We start from the raw sequence: 18931 nt of genomic DNA on the forward strand, positions 1-18931 counted from the left end.
TCTGTGTTCAGTTCACTTTGTCTGTCATCGATATTTGGTTTCTGTCATAAATAGAACTGCCCTCTTTTCAGAGAACAATAGTTAAAACCTTTCTAGCGATTCGTTCAAATCGAATACGCTGCAGTTTGTGTTCCAGTGTTATAACATAACATTGAAGCGTTCGTTAATTACGATGAAACAAGATATTTGCTTACAACTCATTTATTTATTAAGCGCACCAGCTGGTTCTCTATTCATCAAAGTAAAAACAACGTTCTACCTTGAAGGCAAATATGTATTTGCTCTGCCTAAACATTATATAAAAACAAGTTACAGGCAAAAGGATTTGCAAGAGGAGTGTTGGAATGTCCCAGTTGTTCATGTGGGAAAATGATATGTGGAGAATTTTGTCCCCGAAATAAAGTTTAATAAAACATATATAAAAAATAATTAAAATGTGACACGATAAAATTGTCGCCCTAAAGAAAACAACATTACAACTTCATTTCAAAACTTTTATTAAAAAAATCAATTCAGGTAACTTGATTATGTAGTAGAGCTGGCATCTATTTAATACAGTCGCCTTCAACCTACATCACTGCATCGATATGGGTCCGGAACTTAGAGAATGCTTTTTTCCACAAGCTCTGGCGGGAGCCCGGCGAATATTCAGTGGGTGGCGGTGATCAGGCTGGCTTTGGTGTTGTGGGAGGTCATGTTGGTGATGTTCTCAACGTATGACAATACAAAGTAGTCCAGCGGGCTCAAGTCAGAGGATGAGGGGGCCAGCAAGTCAGAGGATGAGGGGGCCGTAGCACTCCTTTTGAAGGCAAGCCTGTGTCTCTGAATGTGTGGGTTAGCGCCGAGTCCTACTGCTACACCCAGGGTCTGCCAGCGGCCACCTAATTGTACCAAGGGATCATCACACTCTTCAGCACGTCCAGGTACACTTTAGTGCTAACTTTCAAGCCGACTGTGATGTGGCATGATGTTTTCCTCACTTGAGACCACACCAATAATCATAACCGTGACCGGAAACTTCGTTGATCGGTGCCCTCAATGTTGAACCGCCCGGATTTGCATTTAGAATGAAGGTTTGTCTCTCTACTTCTTCATCTAATCAAAGTGGGAGAATTATTCGTAGTGATAACAAGGAGTTACGAGTAGAGATAAACAAAAAGAAATAAAGAGATAGAAAAAGGGAGATAATAATTGTCCTTTATAATTGAGCTTTGTTTAAAGCCGGTGTTTTTTTTTTTTGTTTTGTTTTTTTAGAAGATTGTACAAGAAGAAAGAAAAACCTGTTCGTAAAAGAAACAGGTTATTCTTATCTCAGCAAAGTCGCTGCGCTCTGTTTCTCCTCATTTTCTCTCACTTCATAAACTCAAGTGGCCGAACCAAACATATCGGCGGCCACATTTATTGCTTATTAAGAACAGAAAAAAAGACACCATCACAAAAGATGGAAAACGAAAGAGCGAAAGATAGCGAGAGAGAAGGACAAAAAGAATGGAAAGACGAAAGAAACAGAGATGAAGAAAAAGAATGTAAAGCAGCAAAACATTTCCTGATTATTAACTTTATCTAAAGTACCTGCTATTCCACGATGGTATCTAAATAGCTCTCCATTTCATGCCAACGGGGTTTTACTGTCTGACAAATAGATAAAACGGACTGAATAGTTTAAACAAAAACGTTATTTTTGAAAAGAAGAGAAAGAAAAAAGTAACATGATTAAATGAAGCCTACACTAATTTCCCGTCCACGTGACCACCATCAGCCAATCAGAAGCGTGCGCAATTCACAATGGATGCAATACAAGTGATTAATGTTTCTTTCGAACATGAGAAAGGAAATTGAGTTTACTCTAAAGCTTTCTAATGAAACGGCGGGGATGCCCCGCGCACGCGTGTGACGCTATTTCATTCATACAGAAATAATTTTTGTAACCATTAGAGTCACTAAGAAAAACTCTATAATGTGCTTCAAGTTATATTTTAGAGAATTGAAGAAAAATTATACGTTTTTAAAAAACACACACAAATATACAATACAGATTAGCACTTTTATTTTATGCAATTTTGATGAGTCCGAAGTATTTGTACTTGACTGAAACCAAGAGTTGTAAAAATCAGGAAGTATAAGATCTGATTCCTAGCATTAAAACATTTTTCGATTTTTATAATTCCAAACGTTTGACTACGATACTCCGTTCAGTCTCGAATGACAAGTGATATCCCCTGGAAGGACAGCTGCGCATGTAATTGTGAGAAAAGGATTGCACAATCTCCAACCACACCTCTCCTAAATCAGCACTGTTTTAATTATATATAAGTCATATAACACCAGGCGGTTGCTTAAATGAAAGAAATTAATAGTAATGATGACACATATATAACTTATATATAATTCAAACAGTGATGATTTAGGAAAGGTGTGGTTGGGGATTTATATATATATTTGGTAAGGTGGTTGATAATTTATAATCCAAAATTAAAATTAAAAATCTTAAGTGGTTCATCTAAATGAATTGCTCTGAGGATTATTATGGTTTTCTAAGGATGAACCATTTAAAGACTCATCTGCACTACTTAAATGCTAGTTTTATTTATAATGTCTTTTATTTTAAAAAAAAACACCCAATATTTTGCTGATTAGGAGACTTTGTTTTCATAAAAAGACTATATGCTAAAATTATTGTCCCTGACTTACTGTCTGTCATAATAAAAACATCGTTTCCGAAACGATCGTACAATTTATTGGCTTTGCTGTGCTCCTTCTTATGAAACGGATTTTTTATTTTTAATTTTAATTTTGAATTATAAATTATCAATCACCTTACCAAATATAAAAGTAGCTCTAGGATATTTGCCTATTGAGCTTTGATACATCGGCTTTACAACGAGCATTATTTTTACCTTTATTTTAATTAAATTAGTATTTTCACTATAACATTAAAATACACTCTACTCTATAGAAAATTGCTCTAACCCCCTTTAAATTTTATATATATATATATATATATATATATATATATATATATATATATATATATATATATATATACGTGCCAATATGTATATAAATGATATTCTCTTTTTTATTGTTATATAATATTCAATTTCGGGTGCTTGTGTGTGCAGAACGTTTACATATTTATAATTTCACATATAGATATATTTCACTTATAGATTATTTCATCAAACGGGACATATAACGTAACCGAGATAAATTCTTTTTAACAAAAACGAATAATATATTTTCTATTGAGCACATCAAACAAAAGGGAAACATACCTTCTTCCACTGGTTGATCTTGACTGGAGGGTCTGTAAAATAAAACACTTCGCTCGCAGTTATATTTTCATATATTCACTTCTTTATTTCACTTTTGTGAGTTCTGTGTTTTATGAATATATGATCACGCTTTCTTTGTCCGTTATCTGACGTCACCAACCAGGTCAGTCTTACGTTTAGGTCATTCTTGTTATTGTTATTTATCTTAATTTTTGTGGATGTAACTAAAATTCCAAAATTTATTATTACACAAATTTTAACTGGTCACACTAAATTTCAATCTTTTATTAGATATATATTATTTTATTGTTTTTCTAACGTATTTATCTTCTAACACCTTCTTCTGTTGTTGAAACATCAATTTGAATGCATTCATTTTGTCTAGCGAAATATTTATTTAATCATAATGACAACACTTGCAACACATCTCTCTCGCTTCAATTGGATCACCTGGCGCCTTCCGGGAATTCAATATTCGACATTGTGCATTTTTCAATTACAAAACCGGATCACAGGCTCAATTAAAACCGGATTAACAGGTTCAATTTTATACTTGATTCAGTTCAAACGGTTGTAAATCAGAAACCATAATTAGTTCAAAGTTGTTATTTACCTAATAACTTCTAGACATATAAATCATTGGACATGCAAAATTTCAGTTCGATCAGAAAACTGGGAGTGGGTCAGGGAATTACTTATTGAACCCTCCACGTAATAATTAATTTATGGAACATGCTACAACTAATAATAAGTAATGATATTTCAATATGTTTCACAAACCAAAGAGAATCCAGATTTGAAATGTTTCTATTTCTTTTCTTTTCTTTCTTCAGATGAATACTGTGAACCGCACAATATGTTTCCATCGAAAGAACAACTGCAGAATAATCCAGAAATTGACGCTCAATTAATCGGTAAGTAAACATACACTATCCTAATCACGTTAGATCACCAAGTTAAGAAATGTTAAGCCAGACATATACCAAATTGGTGACAATTTGTAAATATCAGGCGTTTTTTTTATACGGTGATCACCACTTATCAAGGCCCGGAAGTCACTCAGGGATAAGGGTTATTGTAAGTACAGTACGTTAGTGTGGATATTTAATAAAGTGTCTACTTAAGGGGCGGTTCATCAGGAATTTGTTTATGTTGGACTTGAAGACATCCAGGTTGTAGTCAGGAGGGAAGCAGGCAGACGGAACAGAGTTCCACAAGCGTGCAGTTCTAAGAAAGAAGCTTTGTTCATGGAATCTAAGTTTGTATTTAGGCATAGGTAAAGAGTGGGGAAAGTTTTTGACAGTGGATTCAGCTAGACGGGTGGTTTTCGTAAAAGATTGGCGAGGGGGGGGGGCAGAGATTGGAAGTCAGACGAGCACCTGCCATGGAAATAGCGATAAAACAAAGATAGGCTTGCAACGTCTCTTTTGTGGGAGAGAGGTTACAGGGAAGAGAAAAGGGCATCCCCCACTGTCAAGGCAGGATAGGCTGTTTTTAGCAGCTCCTGCCCATATATGGCAGCAGTATTCCATCCTTGGAGGTACTTGGCTTTTATATAGATAGAGAATTGCATCAGTGGTGAGATATCTTCTGAAGCGGTAGAAGGATCTCACCATCTTTCCAGCGACCTTGGCACCAGACTTGATGTACGTGTTCCATTTCAGATCAGGAGTGAAGGTCAAGCCCAGAAGCTTGTCAAAACATGGGGTTTCTCCTAGACGAGAGCCATCCATTTCAATTGATGCCAGATGGGGATCAGAGCGTTGATGATGTAAGGATACGAGCTTGGTTTTAGATGCATTAAAGGTAAGCAGCCACGTCTTCTCCACTGAACCACTCGTTCGGCGTTGTATGTAGGAAGACGTCTACACTTCCCTACAAAGAACTGGAAAAACTTAACGCCGTCATTTCTTCTGATTGGGATATTCCTTAGACACTTCTCCCTTTTTTGTTCAACCAACCTAGAGTGAATGCCATACGCTGTTGTACATACATCGATCAGTTGACAATGATTTCCGTTCAATGAGCAAATCTAGTCAGAATATAAGCGGTAGTTTGTATGCTTGTCTGTCTGTATATTGAACTTTTTCAAGGGAGATAATTACATGAAAGCTTCCGGTATCTGCGATGTTCAGACTCTGATATACAGGATGGAACGATAAATTTGTCGCCCAAAGAAAACCACGCTACAACTTTATTTAAAAAAACATTTTATTGAAAAAATCAATTGAGGTAGCTTGATTATGTAGTAGAGCTGGCATCTATTCAATGTAGCCACTTTCAGCATCAATCACTGCCTCGATACGGGTTCGGAACTGGGAGCATGACTTTTTCACAAGTTCCGACGGGAGCTCGGCAAATACTCGGCGGATGACGGCGTTGGAGGTTATGTTGGTGATGTTCGCGACGTATGACCAAACGTAGTAGTTCAGCCAGTTGAAATATATATTTGTTATTTTTTCTTTACGTGAACATTATTTTTTCTTTGTAGGGTGGGATCGGGTAACCGATTTTTAAAAATTTAATTAAATTAAGACAGCCGGTATATTCCTTTAGGATTAGGTAAACGATATTAAATTGGGGTGTAAGTGACAGTGGATATAGAAGAAACTTCGCCAACCGGATAACTTTCTAATATATCGTTTCAGATGGAGGCAAAAGGATCATTACCAAATTCCTGTCTCCACATAAACTCGAAAAGATAATTGTCGAGAAACTCTCAGCTGGTCTCGTTGATTTTCTTTTCCAACATTTTTCCCAAAAGATCTTCTGCTCCTTAGCTGTGCATTGATCGGCATCTTACGTCAGATTACAGTCAAACTCGAGCGCATGACGTCATGTTCCGAGCAAATCCGAGCGGACTGTTAATTACATCTGGTTCAAATTCTGCACAAATACCATGTGTTTTTTTATATACTTTTATTACTTTATATTATATTCTTACTTGCGTTAATGTGGTCTGATGGAAGTTCTTTATTTGATCTGATATTTCAGGAACATTTTCCTTTGTCGCAGATGTGTGTTCAACTTTTATTCAAACGTGCGGGGACATTGTAAATGAGAAAAATTCAACAGGAATTGGAATGAATTTGAAATTAAAAAATACTTTTTATTTTATTTATTAGCAATGCTTCAAGCAAACTACCTTTCCCTATTATCACTAAGTCTTGACCGGACAAAGTTTGCACACGCCAAAAGAATGTTTCAAAACGCGCCAGGACTCCAACTCAACTTCCTGTTTCATTACCATGGCGTTTTATCTCTTTTGAAACATTCATCGCTTTCACACTTTTTGTTTTTTGACAAAGTGATGTTATCCCGAAATATCAAAGGCACCAACTATCCCGCCCTCATTCAAAATCAGTATGTTCCGATTTACTGATTTTATATGTGATGTTATTTGCGATTTTGAAAAATTCTACAAGATTTCCACTTGTTTTTTTTTATTTTTGTTTATTTTCCACACCACCTCTTACACCGGTAACCCAAATTGCTATTGCCTTCTAATACACTTATATTTTATTTACCAGCAATGCCTCAAGCAAACTACCTTCCCCTATCAAAATACTTTTTTATTGCAGATAAAATGAAAGAGTAAGTGGCGGCTGCAGAAAAAATAGGTTACAGAAAAAGAACCGGAACTGTTGACACTAGAAAGATCTAGAAGAGAGAAATTTTTTTTTGAGATTATTGAAAAGCAATATATTATTTAGGTTATCAAGCGATTAGCAAAAACAATAAAGAAACTAACCATTTCTCAGAATGAAGGTAAAGTTTGGGAGGCTGAGTCTCCTAGGACTACACCCCAGCGCGATAGCAACAAAGTTAGTGTTTCATAGCACAGCATGAAAAGTTTAAAAAATTAAAACAACAAAAACAGAAATAGCAAAAGAAATAGATTCTATTTCAGTCGACTCTAACTCTTTTTATTTTTTATTTATAATTGCATTTATTGGATGATGATATACATCTAATTATTAACGACTCAGATTCCAGGTAAATGCAGAAACACGGATTATGAATGCAGGGAAAGCAATGACCCATGGGGGCAGGGTGTACAACTAACAAATAAAAAAACGGGGAAATTAATCCTGTGATTTAATAATATCAAAGGAATTGAAACACAACAAAGCGAAGTAACCGGTAATTTTTTTAATAGCTCAGAAATACTGACATATCACAGCTGAAGGACAGATTTCTTGACTTGACGATAAAATTGCCCATCGAATTGTAATAGCGGCAGGTGCTTCACAGTCATGTCTGCTACTAAAGTTTCCTACCGAGAAGATCCACGTGAGCAAGTTACGATCAAAAGTCTTGGCAACAAACCAGCAAGCATTCCTCTACATAAACTTTATGCATTATGTCAAAGATTCGGAAGCAATATTCGTATAATTGGTGATTAAGTTAACAATCATATGGGGTGTCATTTTATAAATGGAAATTAGTCCGGACAAGATATTAAGCCATTTGATGTAAGGAACTAAAACATAGTACTTCAAGGTCAAAAATAGTTTTAGATAGATAGATTTCGAGCAAGAAAACAGTAATTTTTCCCCTTTGCCATAAACAACGCTTATGGAATGTGAGGGCTAAAGAACAAAATAAGGGAAGCGAAAGTAAACCTTTCATTTCTACCCTCTTACTATTACTACTAGGAAATTTACAGACAGAAAAAGGTTAGTGCCTATTCCCTGAGAAAGTTGTAATAATTGAAAAATAGCACGACAAACAAATCTCTGGAATAAAAAAATGCCATGAGTAGAGTCAAAACCTATATCAGTATTTCATTAGTCTTGCGAAGGTATTTGGTACAATCAACCGCACAGCGTTTTAGATGGTTCTGGAGTACTTGAATTGCCTCCTCATTTTATGTATTTATAGATAACTTTTTCTATATTTTTATACTGTGCGAAAGGGGTTTGGATAATATTCGTGTTTGTTGGTTGTCAAAATCAAAGTGTACGTAAGTAAACAATTAGACGTAAATGTATCGATGAGATTTTGGCCTTAACAGAAATAAAAACAGACTCCCTTCTAGGCGATACAGTTATCTTGGTATTATAACATTGTTGATGGAGAATCTGCTCTTAGCGTTACCTAAGTGTTAGTGTTCCTGTACTACCAGTTGGAATTAGACCAGACACACTATCAAACCTGTACTAAATCTGTCAAAACAAGAACGGCCCAGATTGTTGAATAAAAAGTGGAATGTTCCCAAACACGGAAATCTGGGAATAAATCGGGAAAAGGAACAGTGAGACTAATTCGTCCAATTGTCAAAAAGGTCGAATGTACCCCAAAAACGACATCCAGAAATGAATTAGGAAATGGAAAACAATGAGACTAATTCGTCCAATTAGTTCAATTGTCAAAAAGGTCGAATGTACCCCAAAAACGACATAAATGAATTAGGAAATGGAAAACAATGAGAATAATTCGTTATTGAACAGATGTGACAAGCGGGGGAGGGCAGAGCGGTAGTTCTAGATATATCTAAGGCTTTTTGACAGGGTATGGCATGAGGGTCTCCTCGGGAAAATTAGATCATATGGTATCACTGGTAGAATACTTAACATAATTAAATCCTTCTTAGATAAGAGATAAATCTAGGATGTCCTCGACGGTCATACATCGAAACAATATGATATAAATGCGGGAGTGCCTCACGGGTCTATCCTTGGATCTCTACTGCTCCTGATATTCATAAATGACTTCCCCGACAAAATTGCCTCTGAGATGGGTATATATGCTGATGACACCACACTCTATAACAGGCGCGACAGAAAAACAAATGAACACATATCTAAAGAAATGGCAGAAACACTAGAGGATGACCTCCAATCTGTCGTGGAATGGGAAGAAAAATGGATGGTCACATTCAATGCCGCCAAGACTAGACTAGTTTCCTTCAATAATTACAAGAAACCTTTTCTACCACCTATAGCAATGGGCAACCACTCTTTATATGAGAGTACATTTTTCAAACTCCTCGACCTAACGTTCACAGGAAACATGAGTTGGAACAATTACATTGAAAGCATTGCCAGGGCCGCTGCAAGGAAGTTGGGCTCTCTCTACCGTGCTAGAAAACTACTAACACCCGAAAGTATCCTGTACCTCTATAAGGCCACCATTCGCCCATGTATGGAGTATTGCTGTCATATTTGGGCTGGTGCATCTGCTACTAGTCTCTCGCTCCTTGACAAGGTTCAAAAGAGAGTCGCCAATCTGATAGGCCCTGAACTGGCATCTAAGCTTCAGCCTCTATCCCATCGACGAAACGTTGCTCCCTCTGCCTGTTCTACAAGTATTTTAGTGATGAATGCTCTGACGAACTGCAAGCACTTGTGCCCCCACGACGTGAGCACCCTCGACAAACCCGACAGGCAGCTAAATCCCACCCCCACACTGTAGAGATCCCTAGATGTAAAAGATCTTTCTACTCCAGTAGTTTCTTCCCCAGAACCGCTAGACTTTGGAATTCCATTCCAGGTCACTGCTTTCCCAACTGTACTGACGTGCAGACGTTCAAGTGCAACGTGAACCGACATCTTGCTGCCCAAATTCCCACATAGTACCCCAGTAGTTGTTGCCCCTGATAGTAGCCCCCTACACCAAAGTGGCAATGTGCCTTTTTTTGGGTGAAAATGTAATAATAAAAAAAAAGAAGCTATACGACTTGTACTCTAAAACCTTTCAGAACAAGAGCTGAACAGATTATCCGTATGAAACTAAATAACAATCATCATCATCATCATCATCATCATCATCATCATCATCATCATCATCATCATCATGTGGCCTCGGCCGAGATAGAACTCACTACACCCTTTCAGTATTCCCCATCTGTCATAGCACCCAAAAGATCCTCCTCAGAGATAAATGTATCTGGTTGTATTCTATCTGGAAAAGTTAACGATCGTGATATGATGGGTGACATCACAATACAAACGATGAAACAAGTTCATCTGTGGCACAATTCCCGCAAACTGAACAAGTCTTTTGCAAACTGAGGTTGATACTCTCGGTAAGTCTCCGTATATCATTTCTAGAGTTGGGTGATTTCGCCATGAGAGATTGAGTACTCTTCTCAAAAAACGTGTGTAACATTCATCCAAAAGACGCTGTTGTTTTGCTGAAAAGTTTCAGATCCATAGAATAAGATTGGCTCAATAAGTACGCAGACAACTTGGATTTTGAATTTGCGAGCAAGATTGGATTTCCAGATCTTATCCACTTTATTACAAGCAATCCATGTCATGTCCTTTCTAATGTTAAAGTCTTTCTCGGGGTTTCTGATGTCTGATCTCAGATATTTATATTCTTCAACACATTTGAGTATGTTATTTGTGAGGGCTTTAATTTCGTGTTTGTTGCGAATGTTAATTGGCATACACTCAGTCTTGGTAGAATTCAGTGAAGCCCTGTACAGTTTTCTGCTGACTCAACATTGAAAAGAAAGATAGAGGGTCAGACGACTAAATTGTCCTAGTCAGGAATAAACATGGGCCCCCTTCCTAGGTGCAAAATAGTACTACAGCTATCTTGGTATTATAAAATTGTTGATAGAGAATCTGCTCAGCGTTACCTAAGCGTTAGTGCTCCTGTATTATCAGTTGGAATTAGACAAGGCACACTATCAAACCTGTACTCTCAACCTGACAAAACAAGAATGGTTCAGATTGTTGGACAAAAAGGCCGAGTTTTTTTGTTTTTACATAGGCATAACCACTTATAAAGGCCCAGAGACCACTGGAGGGTAGGGGTTAAGAGTGTACAGTAGTCAATTGGACAATATAGTAATCGTTAGTAATGGAAATTCGGTAAATTTGTTAATTTAAGTGGAACGGTTCATCAAGAACTTGTTTACGTTGGACTTGAAGACAACCATATTGTAGTCAGCTGGAAAGCACGAAAACGGGAGACAATTCCACAGGAGAGCAGTTCTAAAAAAGAAGCTTTGTTCATGGAATCTACGTTTAGATTTAGGCACAGATAAAGAGCGGGGGGAATTATTGATAGTGTTTTCTGCTAGACGAGTGTTTCTTGTGAAAGTTTGGTGAGGGGGGACCATAGTTTGAAGCTCAGTCGAGCACTTGCCATGAAAATCTAGGAATGGATTAGAAAAAGGGACAATGAGAATAATTTGTCTCAGTTATTGGACACGCTATCAAACCTGTACCCTTAACCTGTAAGAACAAGAGCGGCCCAGATTATCCATATGAAATTGAATAACAAACAAGTATTTCCATGTTGTCTAATTAAAAAGACAGAGGGATAGAAGGTGGGATAACGTGTATTGTCCTAGTCAAGAAACGGATAAACGCCGCAAAACTCATAAGTTACCATGTGATCGTACCCCTACACCTGACTTATAGGAAAATAGTATAAATAAGGAAATATAAATCTATTGCATGGAAAATTTAAATGTAATGTGTTAACAGATACCTTACGGTCCAACTCAACACGAAAGTTTCACCCTTTAAATCTGACCCTAACATTTACGCTTTAGTAATAGCAGTATTCGGGGAGAACAAAAGTTAAAAAAAAATAGTAATATATTGTATGATCGTTTTGTCCATTTCTTTAAAATAACCGTCACAAAAAAAATAAAGTATAAATCGAAACTAGCTTTTTTTTTAATTTTATAAGAAATGTTTTCACATTTTTACTTTTATAAGAAATGTTTTCACATTTTTAATTTTATAAGAAATGTTTTCGCTTTGGTAAAAGCGTTCCCTTGTGGATCTATCTTTTTGAAAAAATTTGGAAATTTTGAACGGTTTCCCTTTTATACGAAGCCTCCTATTTTATTATCTAAGAAAGTTGAAGAACTACGAAGACGGGGGCGATACCATTAAAACGAGTGCCCTTTCGTGTTCCAGAATTAAATTTTTCTACATAGTCACCACTATTCTCAATGCCCTTTTGTCAGCGATGATCGATAGTTGTGCGTTTGTGTAGACATATTTATGCAAAAAGAATTTAGGATGGCAAGTATAAAATTCCTACTTGTGAGACATCGACTTGGGGTATAAGTTGGTTGGCTGACCACATCCCTTGTTCGAGATGAATTAGGTTCATTCCATAGTCGGATTTCGCCGCAGTATGCTTGATCTGCATTAGTTGAAAGATTTTGTTACGTGTGGCGGGTTTCCTCACCTGGCAGAGTATTCGCCTCGCATGCAAGAGGCTAGGGTTTTAAATCCCGAATTCGGATATGTCTAACTGATGAGCCCAAATGAGAGCGAAACTCGAGTCTTGGATTTGCGATATATATATATTTATATAAGGAATTCTCCTGTCGCGTCGAATTCCGTCGTATGAGTTTCAAGTAAATAAGTTGTCTAAAATCCATACAGATGATTTGTTTATAGTGGTGAATGCTTTATGTGGAACCAACCACACTTTTTGGATGCACTGCTAACTCAGTCGATGCAAGACAGAGCAAATAGTCGACCTCAATTTTTACATCAGGGTGTTCATATTCCTAGATGCATATCTTAGCAAGAACTTAGGGTTTTACCGCGACCCCCCATATATATATATATATATATATATATATATATATATATATATATATATATATATATATATATATGTGTGTGTGTGTGTGTGTGTGTGTGTGTGTGTGTGTGTTTGTGCAGATCATCATGTAATGATTAGATCACTCTGACAGACTTAAAAAACATTAAAATATAAATATTTGAATTTCAACAGTATTTCTCGCAGTTAACGGTAGCCGAGTGGATTAGGTCCTTGCTAATGAAGCCAGCGATGGTTTCTGTCGCCGGATTCGAATCTATCGACTTGTGTTAATCGTGACACCCTGCACTTATGATTTCCGAAAGGATGAAACACTAGTGTCCGTAGGTATTTAATGATTATTAGAGTAAATGATTATATATATATATATATATAATCATTTACTCTAATAATATATATATATAGGGAGAGAGAGAGAGAGAGAGAGAGAGAGAGAGAGAGAGAGAGAGAGAGAGAGAGAGAGAGAGGTGGAGACTTAGGCATATAGATAGTAGATAGATCACAAGAATGTTTATGTAAATAACACAATGCTTTTATCTAGATAGATAAGGAGATTCAAATGTACTTGCCTAACGATAAACAAACGTGCAGATATCCTCGTGTATAATTGCTGAAATGTTTATCTTGGATCTACATTTGACTCCGCTAAGCAAATGACTTTCACAAGATGCCATTAAATGATTGAAGCTTTGCCATATGGAGAGGCAAACCGACGAGCACTTGTGTCTATTGCTTCTAGCTACATCCCATTCAAATCAAACGTAAACATTAAGTCAGTGAGTTTCACAAAACTTCACTGACCCCTTTAAGAAGTGCAAAAGGTTAGACGCCAAGACACTTTTATACAATCAAATATATAAAACTACATGGGAATAAACTTAGAAAGATTTTAGAATATCTTTTAACAATAGCAACCAGAAGCTACAAAAGTAATGAAAAAAAGGAAAAGAAAACAACTAAACAACTAATGAAGATTACCAAAGACAGGATGACTTACTCTTCAACTTTACTAGCAAAGAATTTTCAAGAAAAATACATGGTTAACATTAGACGATGAAATGGAGTCTTGATAATCGCTCAAAATCGAAAACTAAACGGAATCACAGGTATCAATCATACGAAAATGTAATGTTCTATCGAATGGTATATTTTTATAGCACATTACCTGGCGTTGCCCGACGTTGACCGGCGTTTCCCGACATTACTGGGCATTGCCCGGTCGTAAAATATGATACAATATTTTAATTCATGAAGATTTCGTCTATATTACTATAGAATCAATACTGTATTAATAATTATATTGTACCCAGTGTATAGTAATGATTTCAAAAGATTTAAGATATAACGTGGGTGCCATCAGCTAAAATCAAAACCAAAACATTTTGTTCTTTCCTTTATTCGCTATCATATGAGCAAACGAGACATGCATATCAATTTGAACAAATTAATGCAGTTAAACGTATAAATGTATATTTGTGCATGCGTAAAGGTACACATTATGTCAAGTTCTAATTTTTTAATTGTAACTCCTTAGCAACTATTTTTCCGGCTTAAATCCAAACAGAATATGTGAAGTAGGCTCGAATTCGCAATGTATCCAGTTTCAAGTCTGTAGATCACAAATTGGCAGAGTAGTTTAGTAGAGACGGTCCTCAGACAGACTGACAGACGAAGTGAATTTTATATCATATACGGATAGAGATTATTAGTATTTTTTTAAATATTTTTTAATTTTTGAGCGATTATCGAGACTCTATATGATCGTTTAATGTCAACCATGACTTTGCTCGTCCTAAGTAACGTTGACACAGGCAGTGTATTAAACTACAAAACGCTTTAAAATTAAAATAAAGAAACTTATCTAGGTAGAAGAGTAGCTCTTCTTTCCTTTGGTAACATTTATTGCTTGTGTAGTTGTTTATTTTTCATCCATTTTTGTTGTTTGCTATCGTTAAAATAGTAAGGTTGTAATGCTTGTGTCGTTGTTATTACATTGGAGAATGTTGAATTTCCAGCATTTGTTGCACTATTTGTTGTTTGAAAGAAGGTTTATTATTCAGTAATAACAAATCTAGACATGGGTTTCATCTACTTTGGGGTCATTTTAATTCACTGTACTCTAAATAATGAAAAAAAAAATTAAAAATAAGAGAAAGCGCTGTACATGTCCACCGAATATATTTTTTAAAAGTCAACACAAAAGTGTACCTGAGTAAGCTGAAGAGTGTGCCAACCCCCTGGCGCAATTAGGTGGCCGCTGGCAGACCCTAGGTGTGACAGCAGGACTCAGTACCGGCCCACAAATCCAAAGAGACCCAGGCTTGGCTCCAGAAGGAATGCTAGGACTTTGTGCACTTCTCTCACTGCCCCCCCTGCTCCCCTGATCTGTGTTACAGGAAAAGAGCTGTCCTCTTTCCATGTAAATAAGAAGAATATTAGAAAAGTGAAAATGAGATTAGGATAAGCCGAGACTCGAACCTTGTAAGCAAAGTTAAGAAATAGAATGCTAGAAATCGGAATTTTAAAAAAGGTCTATTGTTAAATTCTATTATAAATAGTTAGATATTGTTGATATTGTAAAAAGAATCTATTGTTCATTCTTTTATAAAACTGAATATTAAAAATGTCAGTTAAAAAGAATGAACAATACAAATTAAAAATACATTGTTAAAAATAGATTAGATTAACAAATAGGTTAGGAGAGGATTCTTTGTTTGCAGAAGTGTGTTTTGGAAAACCGTGTGCATAGCCACGTGAATTGGTCACGTTTTGGAAACACACTTCTGACGTCATAGCAAAAGAGGATTCTCAATATAGGAGCTAGAGTTAGATCAGGGCAGAACAGTCAGCAGAGTCGGTCGGAGAGAGTTGATCGGCCAAGAGTTGACATGGTCAGAGAAGGGTCTCCTTAGAGGAGAAAGGATTAACCACGTAGATCCAAATTTGAATTTCTGACGTCATCAGCACTCTAGCGGTCCAATGAATAAAGAATCATTGTTTTTGTAACTGTTATCATGTGTCATCTTTCAACACTCAAAAGGTAATTTATTAATTATCTATAATGAACATTGTGTAACCCTTACAGGATTATGTCTCTCCCTTCCTCTGTGTTAAGAACTTGTATACACCTCCAGTCAATATATATATATATATATGGAGTCCCCAAGCATCTCAGAACTGTATATGTATGAATGTCTCCCCTATCATCACTATCGTTATATCCGTTATATGTACTGTCCCAATATGAACTCCCGCGTAATCTCTTTAATATGTACCCCCACTATTCAACATCTACGTTATTTGGTGCTCGTTTCCAGTGCACCCATACAAGGGTGTGGGAAAAAACGAACATGGCCGAATGCCACAGAAACAACTAAGGTCCATAGCTAGACGAAATAAAACAATAATTAAGACAAAAAGAGAAAAACCCACACACATACGCACAGTGTCAAAGGAAAAAAACGAATCTCGCGTATACCACGGAAACAACTAAGGTCCTTAGCTAGACGAAATACACAAATACGTACAATGAAAAAAAAAACCAAAAGTAAAGCATACACTCACACGAAAAAAAAATATCGATATGCCGCAAAGAAAAAAAAAACAATAACAATAATAAAAACACCCACACACGAATATCTATTTAGAAAGGTACGAAAATAATGCTAGACCATTTATCACAATGTCTAAAGAAAAGGAAAAGAATCATATACTTTACACGCAAAAAAAATGTACTTTTAAAAAGAGATATGCCGCAAAAGAAAAACAAAGAACAGTCGTAGATATGAATGAAAATTAAAGAAACAGTTGTAAAAACAAGTCATCACGCGTAATTCATTGATAAATGAATTGTTTTGTTTGAAAAATATACACATACACACAAGTAGAGAAATTGGGGTCATTTGTTATTGTTGTGAAATTTAGATCAATGTGTCAAAGTTAGAATTGTTGAAAATTGTTTTGCATAATTGTCAATCAAACAAGAATTTTTCACGAGAGTCAAAATCGCTTGCACTTTAAAACAGTATGAAAAAAGGATTTTTGTGTTCATAGTTGCACTTTCCAGCTTTCCATGTGATGTTTTTTAAGGGCCACTTTTTAAACAGACTTTGTTCTCATTGTTGTTGTTGTTACCGACAATTTTTTTTAATGTAAGAATTTTTTTTTTTTAATGTTTGACAAAATATTGTAAATTGTTTTAAATGTATGTATAATGTTATTGTATTTATTCGTCAAGAATTCAAATCATAATTAAGTAAATAAATTAAAATAGGAAAAATAAAATGAACCGATAATTACGACAAATGGTTGACCTAGAAATAAGTTAGAATTTTAGAGAGGGGACAATAGAAAATTACTTAAACGGTATTTTGAGAGTTTTTCGGATGTGCTAAGCTGAACTAATACAGTTTTATCATTTCACCCTGTAAATGCATAAATTCAGTCATCATAACAATTTGCAATCCCGTCTGATCAACACGGGTGGAATAAAAAGTTTAATCCTCACTGAATCATACCAAGGACAGTCAAAATGGTAATTGATTCTTCTATTGCTAAACTCAGCATCATAAGATGAAGATAAAAAAATGCGTTGGGTAATCATCCTTTCTTAACTGATTAGCCAATGAAAAGGGAAATTTTGTTTTGTAACAGAGCGCGGACGCACGAACGCGCGTATACAAATGCATACGATGTGCGAAATGATGTCACTGTAAGGAAAAAGACTACAAAAAGGAGAGAGAGAGAGAGAGAGAGAGAGAGAGAGAGGGGGGATATAACACGCTAGAGGACGATCACGCAGGAGGCGTCACAGCAGTAACAAGAAGTCACGCGTGGTAGGAGAATGAGGAAATAAATGTCGTTGTTACAAAAAAGTGAGTTCCAGTTATTTTCTGTCTTATTCTCCTTTGCGACATTGACTGCATACAACGTGTTTTTAAACATTCATATACTACTACTACTTTTTTTAATTAGAAAAAAAAACCAAAAAAACAAAAAAAAAAACAATGCGATAAATTTATGTAGTAAGAGTATAAATAATATCTGAAAGAGTATAACTGTGTTTTAATTTTTTTTCATAAAGGTTAAACGAACCAATCCACCACTTTCTACTTCTTAAGTTTAATTAATTTCACTGGTGTGATCTCACTTGCCTATAACAGAGATTATCACTGCAACGATCTTTCTTCATTATATGCAACCATTTCATACATTACTAGCACACAACTTATATATTCGACTTTACAAATGTTTCCCATATACTTTGATAAAGAGGTGTTGCTTCGAAATATTAAGATTACACAAATCTACAGTCTGTAAACCGAGGAAAAAATATTAAGTAATAAAAGAACATTATTATTCACCTTATATTATCTTCATGTCGGTTTTTGCTTGCGTAACGCTCACCCAAAGGATGGTGTTAAATGTGAAAATTTCACATTTGTTCTAAATGATTCATTACTTTTAATTGAATACAAGGTGCTAACTTCCAGTTAAACTAAGTTTGCTGCTGTACAATCACTTCTTAAACATCCGAATTTACAGACGTTAACCAAGCTTTTTGATGAAGAGGTGAGCCTCGAAATATTAGGATTGCACCGATATACTATCTGTAAATTGATTAATATATAGTAGGCAATTGTTACGCTATTTAATGCATAAGGTGAAGGTACGCCCCCATAAATTTGGACGATTCTACGATTCTATTTATAACCATCTGTGATAAAAACGAACCGATAAAATGCCAGAAAAGCTTTATATTAGGTTGGTGCAAAAATAATGCCGTTTATATATATATATATATATATATATATATATATATATATATATATATATATATATATATGTATATATAAAATATATATATATATAAAATATATTTTTAGTCATCGACATACAGACCTGTTTCGTTGTTTCACAACTCATCAGTGCCGCTAGACTAACACCTATCCCAAGCCGAGGATCGAACCTAGAACCGTCGTGATGACAGTCGGCAGCTCTACCCCCTGACTACGGAATCGGTGGCTGAAATTAATCTGTCCGAATGTCTATTTAAATAAACATCCGTCCGCCACTCGTAGAGGGCTCAAACGTTTGTTTGTAAACAA

At 35.8% G+C, this 18931-nt stretch overlaps 1 protein-coding gene across 2 annotated transcripts in view; it reads left to right on the forward strand.

Annotated features, from left to right (window-relative positions):
• Positions 1-18931, forward strand: part of LOC145280118 (voltage-dependent calcium channel gamma-1 subunit-like) — a 274495-nt gene that overhangs the window by 235710 nt on the left and 19854 nt on the right. For both annotated transcript variants that reach the window (XM_080131873.1, XM_080131874.1), the window contains exon 2: positions 4109-4189. In XM_080131873.1, coding sequence (XP_079987999.1) covers positions 4109-4189 — 81 coding nt within the window. The remainder of the gene's footprint in view (positions 1-4108; positions 4190-18931) is intronic.

Source organism: Euprymna scolopes, chromosome 7 (genome assembly GCF_053919585.1).
Source record: "Euprymna scolopes isolate OS-2025 chromosome 7, ASM5391958v1, whole genome shotgun sequence".
Lineage (NCBI taxonomy): Eukaryota > Metazoa > Mollusca > Cephalopoda > Sepiida > Sepiolidae > Euprymna > Euprymna scolopes.